This window comes from Watersipora subatra, chromosome 3 (assembly GCF_963576615.1).
Source record: "Watersipora subatra chromosome 3, tzWatSuba1.1, whole genome shotgun sequence".
In the NCBI taxonomy this organism is placed as follows: Eukaryota; Metazoa; Bryozoa; class Gymnolaemata; order Cheilostomatida; family Watersiporidae; genus Watersipora; species Watersipora subatra.
In genome coordinates this window covers 1,623,327-1,640,249 of record NC_088710.1, presented here as the reverse complement: position 1 = coordinate 1,640,249, position 16,923 = coordinate 1,623,327, and the positions used below count along the sequence as shown (strand labels likewise).

General features: G+C 34.0%; 1 protein-coding gene across 1 annotated transcript in view; it reads right to left on the bottom strand.

The window, feature by feature from the left end:
* Positions 1-16,923, bottom strand: part of LOC137390265 (polyubiquitin-A-like) — a 253,552-nt gene that overhangs the window by 143,799 nt on the left and 92,830 nt on the right. Inside the window, 2 exon segments of the mRNA XM_068076600.1 lie at positions 6,792-7,028; positions 7,031-7,477. Of these exon segments, the coding sequence (XP_067932701.1) occupies positions 6,792-7,028; positions 7,031-7,477 (684 nt within the window).

Genomic DNA, 16,923 nt, shown 5'->3' with positions numbered 1-16,923 from the left:
TTGCCACGCACCCTCCTCGTTATACTGTAGCAAAACTGCACCTAATGCATTTTTACTAGCATCAAGCGGAGACTCTATGTCTAGCATTTATCTCGACAGTACATAGTACTGAACTATTAGAAATTCCTTTCTAAACAGTTTCTAAACAGCTTTTTGTTGGTCAGGACCCCAGAACCGTTCCGATTTACTACCGGTTACTCCATAAATCGGAGTTCATAAACCAGCTAACTTTTTATTAAACTTTGTCAAATATTTTACCATTCCAGTAAATCTCCGGCCTTCTTTTTGCTTCTCAAAGGTGTCATTTCAACTATAGCTTTTATTTTACTTGGGTCTGGTTTAATACTAGAACTGCTAACCAAATGTCTTAAAAACTTCACTTTAGTGCATTCAAATTTACCTTTTTCTTTTCTCATTCCAGACTTCTTAATTCTTTTCAAAACTGCACGTAAATCTTGCCCAATGTTTGGTTATATTTTTCCCGTAAACTAAAATATTGTCCATCAAACATACAATTTTGCCTAAATCTTTCAATATCTTTTCCATTTCCCTCTGAAACAATTCAAAGGTTGAAGATATGACAAAAGACATTCTTTTAAAGCAAAATCTACCCCATTGGGTTACAAATGTTGTTAATTCCTTGCATTTCTCCCCAAATCTAACTTACCAAAATCCGGAATTAGCATCAAGTCTTGAAAACATAACTCCTTTTGACAATTTACTTAACATGTATGAAATCCTAGGTAAACAATATACTTCCCTTTTAACACATTTATTTAAACTGGTCAAATCTACACACATTCTAATCTTACCACCCTGTTTTGAAGCAATGGTAAGACCAGAACACCAATCAGTTGCTTTTTCTATAGGTTCTATGAAGCTGTGGTCACACGAGAGCCGAAACAAACTAAACGACGCAAAACGACGTCAGTGTCAGTTGTAAACTGTTCGGCCAAAAACATTTTGGGCTAGAACGAACCGTTTCGGTCCTGCTCATAATTCGTGGCCGAATCTGTGCTTTTATTGGCTAGTTAAAATTCTAGCGAGCACGCTGCACATTTAAAAAATGTCAATTCTCAACCTGAGGCTGTTTTCATTCCTAGTCATGTTCATAATATGTATCCAATATTATTTCTCTGTCTGATGCCTATCTCTTTGTCTGAGAAAAATGTAGGTGTAAAATAGCAAGCAAGTAAAAGCAAGAATAATATCTATATCTTCATCAATGACATCCATTGTATCGATTTCAGAAATAGACAGGAAGTGAAGTGATTTCAGCTGCTGTGTGACATTTGAGCTGAGCGAACCGAAACAACCTCTGAACCTAATCAAACCTAAGTCGGTTCAGTTATCGTGTGACCAAGCCTTAACTTTACTTTCCAACATTTTATCAATTTTTTTGCTTTTTCACGCAAACCTGCTGCAATAGGCTTAGGTGCGTACAATCTAACAGGTTGAGCATTAGATACTGAATATCAAATCAATACTGAAAATACCAGGCATTGTTCTTAGTCCCTTAAAAGTCTTAGGAAATTCCTTCAAGAGGTCAAATTCGTTCACACATAGAGCATTAATAGCTGCTAAAAAATTCAATTTTTTAATTTCGGGCATACCTAAAAGATTTCTTCTAGAACCTTCAAGTATGTAAACAGATGAATCAATAACTCTATAAGTACTTTTAATAGCTACATCAGCTACTCTTAAAACATTCAGTCTATTTCCATCAGCCTCATTCAAAATTTGCTCGGGTTCTTTTAAATTCAAACCAAGCTTTCTACTAGCTTTTTCAGTCAAACTAGATACATCAGCTCCTGTGCCAAAAGTAAACTCAATATCTTTACCATTTACAAATGAATTTCTGACAAATTTCTTGCCTATTCAGCTGCTATTACTAGACTCAGCAAACTTTACTCTGGGAGTGGAACTTCTTCTACCTTCACTACTTCCACTACTTTCATGGCAATCTCTCCTTTGACTCTTACGTAACCTACAGTCCTTAACTATGTGTTCTTTGGTACCACAAAAATAGCATCTTACCTCTGAACAGAATCTGATTTTATGCCCTCTCACTCCACAACCATAGCATTTATCTCTCCCTAGAGGTGAATAACGTCTAAAGCTTTGGCTAGATCTATCATATCCCTTCGGGAATACCTATCTCTACTTTTCCTATGCCATTCAAGTGATCTTTCTCTACTAGAATCCCTAGTTGAACCACTATAGTTCCTAGAGCTTCTTCTATCCTTGCTATAATCTTTACTATATTCACTTGATTTTCTATCTTTACCATAACCTCTAGATTTATATTTATTTCTAGAAGATAATTTATTCACTTTTCCTTCATTTACTGAATCAGAGTCAAATTTAAATTGATTATGGTTGCTCTCTGATTTGTTTTCCACGGCATGTACTTTCAGTTTTACATTAAAATTGTCTGCTTTAATGGTTTCTATAGTTCTTTTTGAGTCTATAGCTATCTTTTTAGCTATCAAAATACCTGACAACTTAGTCCAATTCAAATCATTTTGTTGCATTAACTGAGATTGAAGAGAAGATTCTCTCAACCCATTTACTGCAATAGCTAAAGCAAATTTCTTTCTCAAAGCATCATGTTCAGCTCTAAAAGTCATTTTTCTACTTAAATCTTCAATTCGTAATAAATAATCATTTTCATTTTCTCCTACTGCCTGAGTAGAAGTTAGAAATTTCCTTGTTTCAACATAAACAGTTTCCTCAGATTCGTATACAGTTTTCAAAAGTTCAATGGCTTCATCATATGTAAAAGATAAACTTTTTTGATCAAATCCTCAAAATGTCAAAGCTGCTCTACCTGCCTTACCTACTGTGTTCAACAATAATACTAATTTCATTCTACCTCTAAATACATCAGAAGTTTTTTCAACACTATCTACTACAACTTTCTTTTCACCTAGTTTCATAGTCATCATCTCAACACCTAGCTCAAACTCAGCTAACCAATTTTTCCATGATCTACTAACATCATCACTACTAATTACTAATTTCGGAAATTCATTAAAATTCAAACTCTTAGCCATATTCAAAATAGCTTACACTTACTTCCGTACACCTTTCAGAACCTCTATATCGCTGTATAATCACCACTTACCTTGTATAATGTCAGCCACTTACCACTACTCAACTGAAAATACACCACAGATAATCACAAAGCACTATATCACCACTATTGATCGCCGATATCACTAGTTATTTACCACCACATTAGAATAGATTGTCACCGATCACAGTTCTCCTCAAACAAGACTGCCTACGACGCCATGTAATATTGCTCAAGGAAGCAATCTTCCACTCTCCGTGAACACAAGATCACAAGAGAAAGATATATAGATTGATATATACATCCTCTCCAGTCACTATATATTGATGGGGGTCTCGTGTTTCCTAGAGGTATAAGCTGTGTCTATTACTTTCAGTAATCGTAACATTTAGTAGTATATTTAGCGTGTGGTTCTTTATTCCTAAACACATTACAGTATGAATATATAACAACAGTAATCAGCGTAGTTTTCAGGAGAACTGATCGTTGTTAAGTTGATGTTAGTTAAATTTCTATTGAAGCAATCAATTTTGGTAAGAGTACCTGAACAAAAGCAAATTGTAATAAAAAAAGCAAAACATTGTTGTGATTAGGAAATTTTGTTTAATGCTGGTTCTAAAAATCTGAAATCATAAAATTTTACTATTAATGTGGAGATTGGGTTTGGATTTTCCATTCTAAATTGGTCCTTGAAATTAGCGCGCAATAGAGTGTGTAACTTTTATTGACAGCTGAATTAGCAGTCAAAATTTCTCTACCAACATCTCCCCCTTCCAAAAGAAATCAGTCTACAACCTAGTCTCAACTTGGAGTTTCTACCGTATCCGAGAAACCATAGATGCCAGCATCTGCCTTAGACTCTTCTTGATAAGTTAAGTTGCTATAATGAAATAAAAACATGAGAAGAGAGAGAGAAAACTCTGCGTAGTTTAAGAAAAAGCTTAAGAATGACCTCCACCAGATAGTTATACTTCTAATTTTTTTATACCTTTCATCTTTGCTCTTAGACCAAAGCCTGAATAGTATGTAGAGTAAGGCTTTTCTTTTGTACTTTTGGGATGTTGCTTTATATTATCATGATTATTATTATAACCGTACAAACCAATGTTTTGCCGATGTTTTTTTTTCTGTTCCAGGATATAAGTTACACACATTGATGGATACCACTGCCACATACACGAGTAATTGATAAGATACACGAAGGTACAACCTTTGCTACATGTGTATAAAAATGGGAAGCGTATAATTGCTACAGCGCACAAGTAGAACAACCAAGCACTGATGCAAAATATTAATAAAGACAATACTGATGCTATCACATAATGGCATTCAACCAATAAAAAAGACTCATTGCTACGATGAATTCCCTTGCTTTTGCGCCTATATAAATATACAGTTTGACAATCTCTGAAGATTCGTTAAGCTACCCTTTGAAGAATTGCAGCCCAGTTTTCTTCTAAGGAGGAAGGTGTGAGATAAGTATATCTCGACAACAACCGATTTTTAAGCCATCTTACCGAACCATGACCTCTACATACCAGCATCGTTCCATTCTCATGTTAAAGCTAAATAGTTGTCGCTCCAACTTGTATTAATTCTAACAAACTTTACCTTATCTATATATATACAAATAATATTAGATGGTGAAACAATATCGTCATAGAATTCAAAGCCGGACATTGACGTACCCTAAATATATATTTAATGCCAATGTAATATTTGACCTCATAACATGTTATCTCTAATAGCGAAACCTGTTTATACAAAGAACAATTATCTTTGCTTGCTTGTTGCCTCTGTCTCTGTGTGTCTGAAAAAACAATGGGTGTTGTAATGTTATTCTATTTCTTTTTATATCTTGCGTTCGGCTCATGTCAAAATAGTTTAGCTTTACATTCTTATATAAAAGCAAATGCCATCCTTTGTTGAATTATCGGTTTTCTACCTACTTCTCCTGTGTGTGACATTATAGCAAATAGATTCTGTGAATTTGAACCTCATCTCGTATTACTACAGCAGCAAATCAATATAACATTGGGCTACTAAAAAAAGACCCCCTTAGGATAACAGAATTGGAATAACGCGCAATCACGCTACCTCTAGGGCGCTGTACAAAACTTAACCACTATCATCTTAATTTCTTTTTTCAAGTCATCTTCACTACTTTCTGTTCTCAATAAGCTCTCAGAATGCTTTGCTGTCTATTGAGCTCTGAATGCCTCATTAAACATATTCCATCTTAAATCAATATTCTTCACTGAATGCCTACTCAGTACTCTTTCTCTCAAACAATTATCTGCCTAGTCTATCACTATCATTATTAACATTAGCATATCTACTCAAAACTTTCAACTTGTAAAAATTTTCCATCACTTTTTGCCAATCTATTTTAACTGTGGTATTATTGGTTTGTGTCGACGACTTTTTTTCTTATCACTTTCAATTGGTTTAGTTTTCAAGTGTAGAATTTAAAGGTGAGAGATATTGCACCTCACCAATCTAAAATTAAATGCACAATGGCAGTTAAAAATATATGTATGTATTTCTATATAAGCAGTACACAAAGAAGCACATAAATAAAGTGCAAAAAAGCTCTGCTTCTGAGTTGCGAGGCTTCTTCTTTTCTAAGCGCTCAAGTGGAGCAAGCTCTGCCATTTTTTCTAATTGCCAAGTCAGTTTCTTAGTTCATCTTTGTAGGGAGCTTGGATGAGTGGAACCGAGTCGGCTCAAGCTGAGTCATTGGTCGACCCAGACACTGGACCGGCTGGCTCCTATCACACATGGTTAAGCTAATTTTATGTCAAGTTTAAGGTGATGCACACATATGTAAAGTTAAATATATGTTTAAAGGTTTCTATATTGCCAAAAGAATAATTGTATATCTCTACAATAAAGTGGATGTGAAACAAAGACATCTCTTTGCAATAATAAGAGTGAGTGGCTGTCTGTCCAGTAGAGGCAAGGATTAAAGGTTAGGATAAAGCACTACTTTTAAGAAGACTATAACTTGTGACATTCAGCTTGGATACTCTAACACTCACACCAATCAATTACCTCTAAGTATTTCTGAACAATTGTTCACCAACGTACTCTATGTGATTTATAAACACACCTGATGATCTCCCACAGCACATAAGACTGCCAGGGTAATAATATATATAGTAGAGATATCTTTATACATAATTTTCTCTTCCAAGTACAACAACAGAGAAAGTAATATCTTTAAGGCTATCTGAGAAACTCTTGTTATTCAAGCCAAATTTGAGAACAAGGCCTGACGAGACTTTATGTTATATAAAATTTCTTATGTAATGTGAAGTAAAAGCTTTACATAATTTTTTTACAATAAGTGAAATAATGTATTTATTTATGTGAAAGGAGGGTTACGTTATAGGAACATTTACTGTATTGAAAATGAAATAGCCTCAAAGACTACAATGATAAATCTAATAATTTATTGAGTACCTATGTCTGAAAATAGAACCAAAGCTGGGTGTCACAAGTTGAGCTTATAAGTATTCAATGATCTAAACATTAGTAAATAGAACTAGGATAAGATTTCTGAATGTTGGTAGAAGACATGACTTCGAATAATCAATTCAAACAACATAAATAACATCAGTAACAAAATATTTGAAATACGACAATGGTTTAATTTATAATTGCTGAAGCAAATTAAAGGTATATTATGGTAAAATGTTTTTGATACTCTAACCATACAGACAGAGCACCAGATGAAGAATGGAATCCTTTTGAATATTGTAGTCAGAGAGCGTGCGGCGATCTTTCAGCTGCTTGCCTGCAAAGATCAAACGCTGCTGGTTTGGTGGAATTACTTCCTTATCTTCAATTTTAGCTTTTACGTTCTGCATAGTGTCCGAGGCCTTGACTTTTAGTGTGATGGTCTTGCCATGCAGTGTTTTGACAAAAATCAGCATACCACCACTTAGAGCACCAGATTTAGGGTGGAATCCTTCTGAATATGGCAGTCTGAGAGCGTGCGACCATCTATAAGACTCCGACCAGATGAGGACAAACGTTGCTGGCTTAGAGGAATTCCTTTCTTGTCAAAAATCTTTGCTTTCACATTCTCAATGGTGTCCGAAGGCCTGACTTCCAGTGCGAAGGTCTCGCCAGCCAGTGTTTTGACAAAGATCTGCATACCACCAGTTAAACTGAGCACTACATGAAGGGTGGATTCCTTCTGAATGTTGTAGTCTGAGAGCGTGCGACCATCTGCCAGTTGCTGGCCAGCAAAGATCAAACGTTGCTGGTCTAGTAAAAATCCTTCCTTATATTCAATTTCAAAATTAACATTCTCAATGGTGTTAGAGGCTTCAACTTCTAGTGTAATGGTTTTGCCGGTCAGTGTTTTGAAAAATGTCTGCAAAGCACCACGGAAACGACGCACCAGATAGAGGGTGGACTTCCTTCTGAATATTGTAGTCTGAAAGAGTGCGGTAATTTACCAGTTGCTAGTGAGCAACAAAGATCAATTGCTGCTGGGCTAGTAAGGTTCCTTCCTTGTCATGAATTTGAGTTTTGATGTATTTAATGGTTTGAAAAGGATAACATGATAGAGTGAAATATTTTCGTGAAAGAGTTTTGCAAAATATCTGCATGTACTCAACATAAGTGAACGAGATTGGATAACTGGGAGCAATCTTCAAAAGAACAGCTACTTTTTTTCATTCTTGATCAGTGTTCTTTGATGGAGAAGAGAGCCTGCCAGGACTCCTACAAAATTAGCATCAAACGGTTCTGCTGTTGATTAAAGAAAATTGTGTTCATTGGTAGAAAAAATAGAATTGATGCCAAAAACATTTTATCTATAAATAAAATTATTTACTTATTTAAAATAGGATGTAATATGTAAGATGCACTGTATGCACTATCAACTAAAGTGTATTGCATCACCTATGATATATATAACATGTATTGTACAACCTATGATGTATCTAAAATGTGGTGTATCACCTATGGTATATTTATATGTATTGCATCACTTATGATATACCTAACATGTATTGCACAACCTATGATATGCCTAACATGTGTTGTATCACCTATGTTATATCTAACACGTATTGTATCACCTATGATATATCTAACATGTATTGTACCACCTATGTTATATCTAACATGTATTGCACCACCTATGATATATCTAAGAAGTATCGTACCACTTATGTTTTATCTAACATGTATTGTATCACCTATGATATATCTAAAATGTATTGTACCACCTATGTTATATCTAACATGCATTGCACCACCTATGATATATCTAACATGTATTGTATCACCTATGATATATCTACCATGTATTGCATCACCTATGATATTGTAAAGGTTTGGCCCCGGTAGCTGAGCCAGCCTTACTTTCCTAACAAGCCGGTGCAGTCTGAACACTGGGCCTTCCCCTCGTCGGCCTGCCTGACACACCTAGTGGTCTGATCAGGCCGCGGCTGTTTGCCCTCAGTTCAGGCTCACTTGGAATACTAACACGGCCTGCTCTCTGAGACCCTATCTTGGCTAGTCTAAGTCCCGGCTAGCTTACTGTAGGGCCTGATCTCTAATGCTATCGCATTTCTGATCAGGTCCGGTTGTAGCGTAGCCAACCCCTAGCTTTCCTTAGGTATCTTCCAAGCAGTTTGTACTTGAAGCCAGATCAGTTCTGGCAGAAGGATCCTGACTAAGCCAACCAGGCAGGCATAAACGTGATCAGTTCGTATGAATAAATGTAGTCTATTTAATATATATATATTTATATATATATATATATATATAATCAGCACATATGCAATACAGCGTTAAACAGCATCGAGTTCACAAGTAAAAATCCCAATGAGGTGGCCTGCACCTCCTCCCTATATATGGTTTTGCTCCGCACACTCACATAATGATTATGTAACACTAAATGCGTTGTGGCAGGCCTGTGAGGCAGGCCTAGATAATAACATATGATGGTATAACGGCAGGCCTGTGAGGCAGGCCCAGACAATAACATATAATGGCATGACAGCAGGCCTGTGAGGCAGACCCAAAAACACAGTATTATATAATAAGATATAAAAGAAGCACACATAAGGTTATTACATAATAAGATATAAAAGAAGCACACCTAAGGGCATAACAAAGAATATCGGTGTCTAAAGCTAAGAGCATGGTTAGCGTTTGTCCAGTCCTCCACAATATATTTAACATGTATTGTATCACCTATGATATATCTAACATGTATTGTATCACCATGGTATATCTAGCATGTATTGTATCACCTATATTATATTTAACGTGTATTGCATCACCTATAATATATCTAACATGCATTATTCTATATTGCGTTGTCACCTATTTTTAACATAATGTATTTTATTAGACAAAATAATCTAACCAGTTTGAGACTGAACTTTCTCTTTCAGAGTCCCAGCAGTTTCCGATTCCAGAAGTCTCACAGATAGTTTCTTCCCATTTGGTAGTGTCACGGAACATTCCAAAACTTCTACCATCAGGTCAGGACAGTGAACTAAGGTTTGATCAGAATAGGTAAGACTCAGGTAAAAACTACTCATCATGTTTCTCTATAGGCTGATATTGTATAAGTGAGTATGCTGATTCAGGTAGAATGATAGTCTGATCTCCTACTACCACCTTCAGACTTTTTGTAGGGCTGGTTCTTGTAGCGCGGGCTATTTCAGCTTTAACAAAAACGCATATTCACATTAACTATCACAGGTAAGTGTTCAAAGCAAATTTAAATTTAATTACATTCATGTAAAAAGTAGAACATCAACCTAGTAAGTTTAAGCTAATGTCACTAGTGAAATCGTCACATAGTAAAATGAAGTTAGTAGAGACTTCTCACCAACAAGAGTTATGAACGGTTTGTCTGTTGACTTGAGTTTAGGAATATCAACACTCAGTTTATTTCTCAACTCTTCGAGCATGTCATCTTTCCTTGCAACTTGCTCTGTCACATGACTTCCTTTTAGCCAATGATGTATTTTTCCTTGCGCTGCTTCCAGCTTATCCTTTGCAGGCATCATTTTAGAATGGTATACTTCTACTTCATTTGTCATTTCCTTCTGATAGGCATCAACCAGGTTTTGCAAATTAGCACATTCAGTGTTGACACTTGCTATCTGAAATGAAATTGGTCACCTCAAGACACTCATAAGCTATATCTGCCAACATTTCACTGTCTCCACCCCTTTCAGACTAAGCTCTCTAAATATATGCTAGTACAGACACCATCGCTGTACATAAATGTACAGCAAATGTTGTAAATGAAATTGGTCACCTCAAGATACTCATAAGATACAATACAATCAATTAAACACTAAGTTCCCAGCAGATCACATATAGCCTTTGTTCGTAAACTCTACTGCAGTACTATCAATAAGTACCTTTTGTAACAAAACTCAATCATTTTATTTTACAACCTGAAGTTGATTAAGAAAATCAACTTCATGTTGGATAACATAAAACACTTTGCTGGTAATGTTACTATAACACAGTAGTTAACATGTATACAGTAGGATATAGCGTGTTTTTAGTGTAGCTATTACATAATAGTTAACATATATGTAGGATATAGCATATATAACAGATAAAATCAATTCCTACATACAAATTGTTTATTTAGGTCACCTTTTCAGTGCTGCCTTTGTTAGTCGACACTCTAACTAAAGCAGTACAGGTTCCTTAAGCCATAATTTCAACATACTGATAGAACCACACTAGCTTAAAATTTAAATGGTACAAAGTTACTTGCTGAACAGAAAAGCACCACTTTGCGACTTACTAATTTACAGCGTAATTGTTCAATTTCTCCCTTCATCTTTTTACACTCCTGTTCCACTGCATCCAGTTTATTCCATTCTCCCTTATCCACTTCACAAATCTTTGTTCTTTTCATTGGTAGAGTCGAGCAGTCCTTTTATGTGTGCAGTCATCTCCTCCTCCATTTGTGAGATAAATGTAACATTATGTTTTTTACCAGCACCTGAAAAACAGTCTACACAAATATGTATAGTATATATAATATTTACATCTATATATAAATTAGTAGATAATTCGACAAATTACTCATCTTTGTCAGCTACTGTCAATTTCATGTTTGCTTACTCATCAGGCTGTAGGTCTAAACTGAAACAAGATGGTTGCTTTTCAAACATTTCTCTCTGTTGTGTAATTGGTGGATTTTGTCACATTTCCATTGGCTTGTTACTAAAATTACAGCGAAGATAACTTTTAAAATGAGGACAGGGTGATTTATTTTCTGTTCTTTTAACAAGTTTTGACATGCCAGGTTTTTTGACAATGTAATACTTTTCTGAAACACGCAAATTGCACTCTTTAATTAAATTACCGTATGATTTAGCAAGTTTTTGTAGAGTCCAGTACAGGTTGAAGTCATCAGCTCTGTCTTTCAGTGCTCATATGTTTACTCAGTTTTGTAGTATTTCTTTTTGAGCTATTATTTATACCGGTCTTATGATTACTGTATCTTGTTTCGAAGCCAGTTTTGCAAAGCCCTATACATAGGTTTGAGAAGTTTTGTTGTTTAGTCTTGTCACTTGTGTTTTGTATACTATGTTTTTTTGAGGACAGTTCTGATTTATTGGACAGTCTGATTTTGTTCTACAGTTACATTTTTAATGTGTTGTTGGTGCCTTTGAAAGTAGCCTTTTTATGGCATTTTATTTTGTTTTTAATATTAGGCATAGTAGAATAGCTCAATTTTAGGGTAATTTTGTTGAATAGCTCATGTAGGGGATTTGTCTTTTGAAAGTATTTGTTGATCAAAGTCAGAAATTTTTTTCCTACGTTAGTTTTAACATTTGAGTTAAATGGTGTGTTATACCAAGTTATGGTTCATTGTCTAGTTTGTCTTTTTGTTTTGTCAGCTGGGTTTGCATTTAAAAAAATGAGTACATGATTGGGTTGAATGTTTCATAGTGCTGTGTCGTGCGGTTGCTTTGCCTTGTCAAAAACCTGTTTGCTAAAAGAAAGTCTGTTCGCTCTTTTATTTATGTTAAGTGGGATTTTTTTAGGGATACAAAAGAGTGGTTGCTCAGTATATGTACATACAAAACAGTGTTGTTAGGTCTAGTGTATGACCTGTATGAGTCTGTGTTTAAGCCAAGATTGACATAAAAAAAAATTGACAGTTTTCATGTTGGCTTCAATTGTTATTTTCAAATTGTCTGTTTTAAATATCTGGCAAATCGTCTTTTTCAAGTTTTCAATGTTTTTAAGTGTGTCATTGCAAATTGTCAGGCTGTCATTTCAATAGAGTTCTTTGCTACTTTTGAGTTTTTCTGGTAGTAGTGATAAGATGTAAACACCGACAAGTCCACAAGTCTCGGCTCCGCCAAAACCATCCATCAACACTTTGAACATATTAACACTATTCTTTAGTCCAAATGTATTTGTCATAGCTAAAGTAAGAATGTTTAGTATGCAGTACTAAATACACTGTTCATCATGGCTGAGCTTTTCATAATTGGAAGCAAAAATCTGTGCTTTTTGTAAAAGTTTTGGTGCTATGGATGGGCAGAAGTCACAAACTTCAAATGTAATGAAGGAATGTTTAGGCTTGTTTTTTGTTTTCAAACCAGTTTGTAACTTCTGTCAAGTTTCGCCATAAAGTTGCTTTTGTTTTAGATCGCACAGACATGATTATATTAGCTAGTATTTTTTTTTATTTTCCAAATTTCATTCTTTTTTTTGGTTTATAAATCTGTCGGGAATGTTGAGTTTAGGGTCTTTCACGGTTATAAATGCATCTTTTGTTGAAGTATGTTCAATTTTGTCACCAAGGTTTAGTTTGCATGCAATTTTTTGGTCAGTCAATAGTATAGATTCATTTTTGTGAGTTGTGTTTGTCTTGTATTTTTTGGTAATATTGTTTAGTAGTTTTTTTTGTAAGAGTCAGGTGTGAGTTTGTAGTAATCAGTAGTTTTGTCGGCTTTGACAAGTACTTTTTTGTCTTGTTTTATTGCTTTTAAATCATTCGTCATTTTTTTCTTGAAAAAGATTAGTAGTGTTTTAAACTCTGTAATTGAAGTTGCAAAACACTACCAACCCTTTAATTGGTGTAACCCACCATTTAACTCAAATGTTAAAACTAACATGGAAAAAAGAATTCTGACTTTGATCAACAAATGCTTTCAAAAGACAAAGTCCCTACATAAGTTATTCAACAAAAATACCCTAAAATTAAACTATTCTACTATGCCTAATATTAAAATCAAAATATAATGCCATAACAAAAGGTTACTTTCAATTTTACCAAAAACTAACATTAAAAATGTAACTGTAGAACAAAATCAGATTGTCCAATAAACCAAAACTGTCTTAAAAAAAATTAGGATACAAAGCATAAGTAACAAGACTAGACTACAGAACTTCTGAAACCTATGTAGGGCTTTGCCAGAAAAACTAACTTTGGAGCAACATACCCTAATCATGCGACAAATATAAATAATAGCTCAAAAAGAAATACAACAGAACTGAGTAAACATATGGGCATCTAAAGCCAGAGACATTCACTTCAAACTGGACTATACTAAAACGTAATAAATCCTACAGTAATTTAAGTAAAAGGTGTAACTTGCGTTTTTCAGAAAAATACTACATTATTAAAAATCTGTCATGTCAAAACTTAATATAAGAACAGAAGTTGAATCATCCTGTCCTCATTTTAAAAGTTATCTTTCCATGTAATTTTAGTAACAAGCCAATCAAAACACGATGGAATCCACCAATCACATGACAGAGGGATATTTAAAAAAGCCAACCTCTTGTTTCAGTTTAAATCTGCAGCCTGATGAGTGAGCAAAAAACTGACAGCAGCTAACAAAGATAAGCAATGTCTAATTCTCTACTAATTTATACTGCTCAATTCTACGTTGAGTAGTGTGGCTTTAGTTCTAAGTATGATGAACTTCAATATATATACGTTAGATGAATACGCTGACTGAACAGAGAAAGAACCTCGAGGCTTTTTCCATGGAGAAAATACAAATTTCCGTGTGAAAAGAATTGGCCTTGACTGCAATATAGCAATTGAACCTTACAAAAAACCAAAAGCAGAAGTTTAAAAAGCTTGAAAAAGCATTGTGTTTCATAGAGTTATCAGAATTTATAGAATTTTAAATAATACATTATTTGGTGCGTGCATACGCTATTTGGTATATGCTAATGTTTTTGATCAATATGGCTTGTATAGCTCAGTGGTAGAGTGCGTGGATGTAGAAATTGTGATTGCAATCTCCGTGAGTTCAAATCCATTGGAATGCAAAATTGCAATTCCAAAAATTAAATAGTTATACCTGGACAAACCCACAGACAAACTTTGACAAATATATATTTACTACCTGTGCTACCTGGCGTTGCTTGGGTAATAGAAAAGTCTTTGGACAGAAATTGATTTGTATTTAACATATAACAACATTTGCCATTCTAACTTTCAAACTACATATCATGAGAGAAATGTTACAGTAATTAAAATAAATATTAAAAAGAATAAAAATGACTGTAAAAGTTTTCAAACTTTGTTAAACAACTGTAACTTTAAAACCTTGTATCATGAGATAAAAGTTTTGTGCAGGACAACTAAATTAAAAATAAATAAAACAACTGTGAAGGTTTTTAAACAACTGTAAGTATAGAATTTCATAACTTGAAAAAAGTGTTTCGTTGAAATAAATTGGAAGAAAAAATAAAAATGTAAAGATGATTAAATGAAGAAATCATTAGCAAGTAAATATAGTCTATTTCGCTACGATTACAATAAAAAATCATTTGGTAAAACAATTACAATTTCAGTTTGTTTCAGTGTTGACATGCAAAAATATAGTAGGCTATAAATGTACATAAAGTGGTATAGAAACCCATAGTCATTATCTAATGCAATTACCTCCTGGTAAAAATCATCCCTGTTAAAAATAGTACAAAAATACTATGTTAAAGGTTGATTTGCAACAAAATTCACATTACAGTTATTTGGTATCAAAAAATTCACCATGTCTTATTTTGCTAGGTTGTAGGTGCAAATTATGCGGAAATGTGATTAAAAGCTCTTGAAAGCTAAAAAACGAACAGTTAATTCGCCGCCATTACGAAACTGCCCTAGATTAGCTCTCCCACAACACAGCAGAGTAAGACAGGGTGAATCCTTTGATACTAAATAACTGTAACGTGAATCTTTTTGCAAGTCAACCTTTAACCTTAGTAACTATAGGTACTTACAACGAATTTAGTGCATTTTGTGGTTATGATCTGCAAGATAATATAATATTACAATGTACTACATAGAGAGTTTGTACCTTTAAGAGAGATGTGTAATAAAAATGCTGAATTTAATTTAAATGAATTTAGTTTACTAAACACATACCTGAAGAAAGTTTTAGCACGTATTTTAGTGAACTTCAAACTTTTAACAAAAATTTTATTATAATCGTCTTTATTATAACGGATACCAGATATAGGGCCTAACGGATAGCGGTTACTGATAACTCGCAATGGTAAGTTCAGTGTTGTATATTTTTTAATAGCATACATTATATGATCATTACACAAACCGCCAAATTTTAGTTTCGAGATAAATTATTACCGTGGGGCAGAACAAATTTGCACTAAAGGAAAAGAATGAAGAAGCATATACTTAAGTCTCAAAATATTTCTTAACAAGGGCATCATAACGTGTGGACTGCATTGCTAAAATAATTAGCTTGTTATATCTGTTGAGTGTGCCATCCTAAATTCTAGTTGTCTGCCCATCCCAGTAGTAATCAAGAGAAAACAATAAACACTTATGCTTATTTTATATTTTAGATCTATGTTCTGTGCGTAGCATAGACATGTAGTAATTGCTGTTCTTTTTATTCACATTATAGTCTATCGTTTTTTTAACCGGATAGTCTGTATATGTGCTTTCTCTTCGTTACGAATAATAGAACAACAAGCAATGCTATCTGTTAATTCACATAATTAATCTGATAATTGACAATCAATTGAACAACAACATGGCATCATCGAGCAATAACCCAACAGGTAATGAGCTCAGGAATCGACTACTGTACTGGTGACATTGAATCATACCCAATATGGGAAACTAGGTTTTTAAGTTATTTATACACCCATGGCAAAGGATTACGGAAAGCCATTTTGCCAAAAGAGGATGAATGAAGTGCATGTAGATGATGATGAAGATGTTGCAGGGATCGCTAAACATATTATGGAAATGTTTACTTTTCCATATCCATTTCCATAAACATAAATATTTCCATAATTTTATGGAAATGGATATGGAAATTTTATTTTAGAAATATGGAAATGTTATGGAAATGGAAATAATATGGAAATGAATTATGGAAATGTTATGGAAATGGAAAAAATATGGAAATGAATTATGGAAATGTTACGGAAATGGAAATAATATGGAAATAAATTATGGAAATGTTATGGAAATAGAAATAATATGGAAATAAATTATGGAAATGTTATGGAAATGGAAATAATATGGAAATGAATTATGGAAATGTTATGGAAATGGAAATAATATGGAAATGAATTATGGAAATGTTATGGAAATGGAAATAATATGGAAATAAATTATGGAAATGTTATGGAAATGGAAATAATATGGAAATAAATTATGGAAATGTTATGGAAATGGAAATCATATGGAAATGAATTATGGAAATGTTATGGAAATGGAAATTGTGACAAACACGTAATCCCTGAGATGTTGATGAAAAAAATACACATGCCTATGCTGAGTTAGATGCAGGTACCGGATGAAAGATCATTACAGTTGATTATGAATGATGCATCAA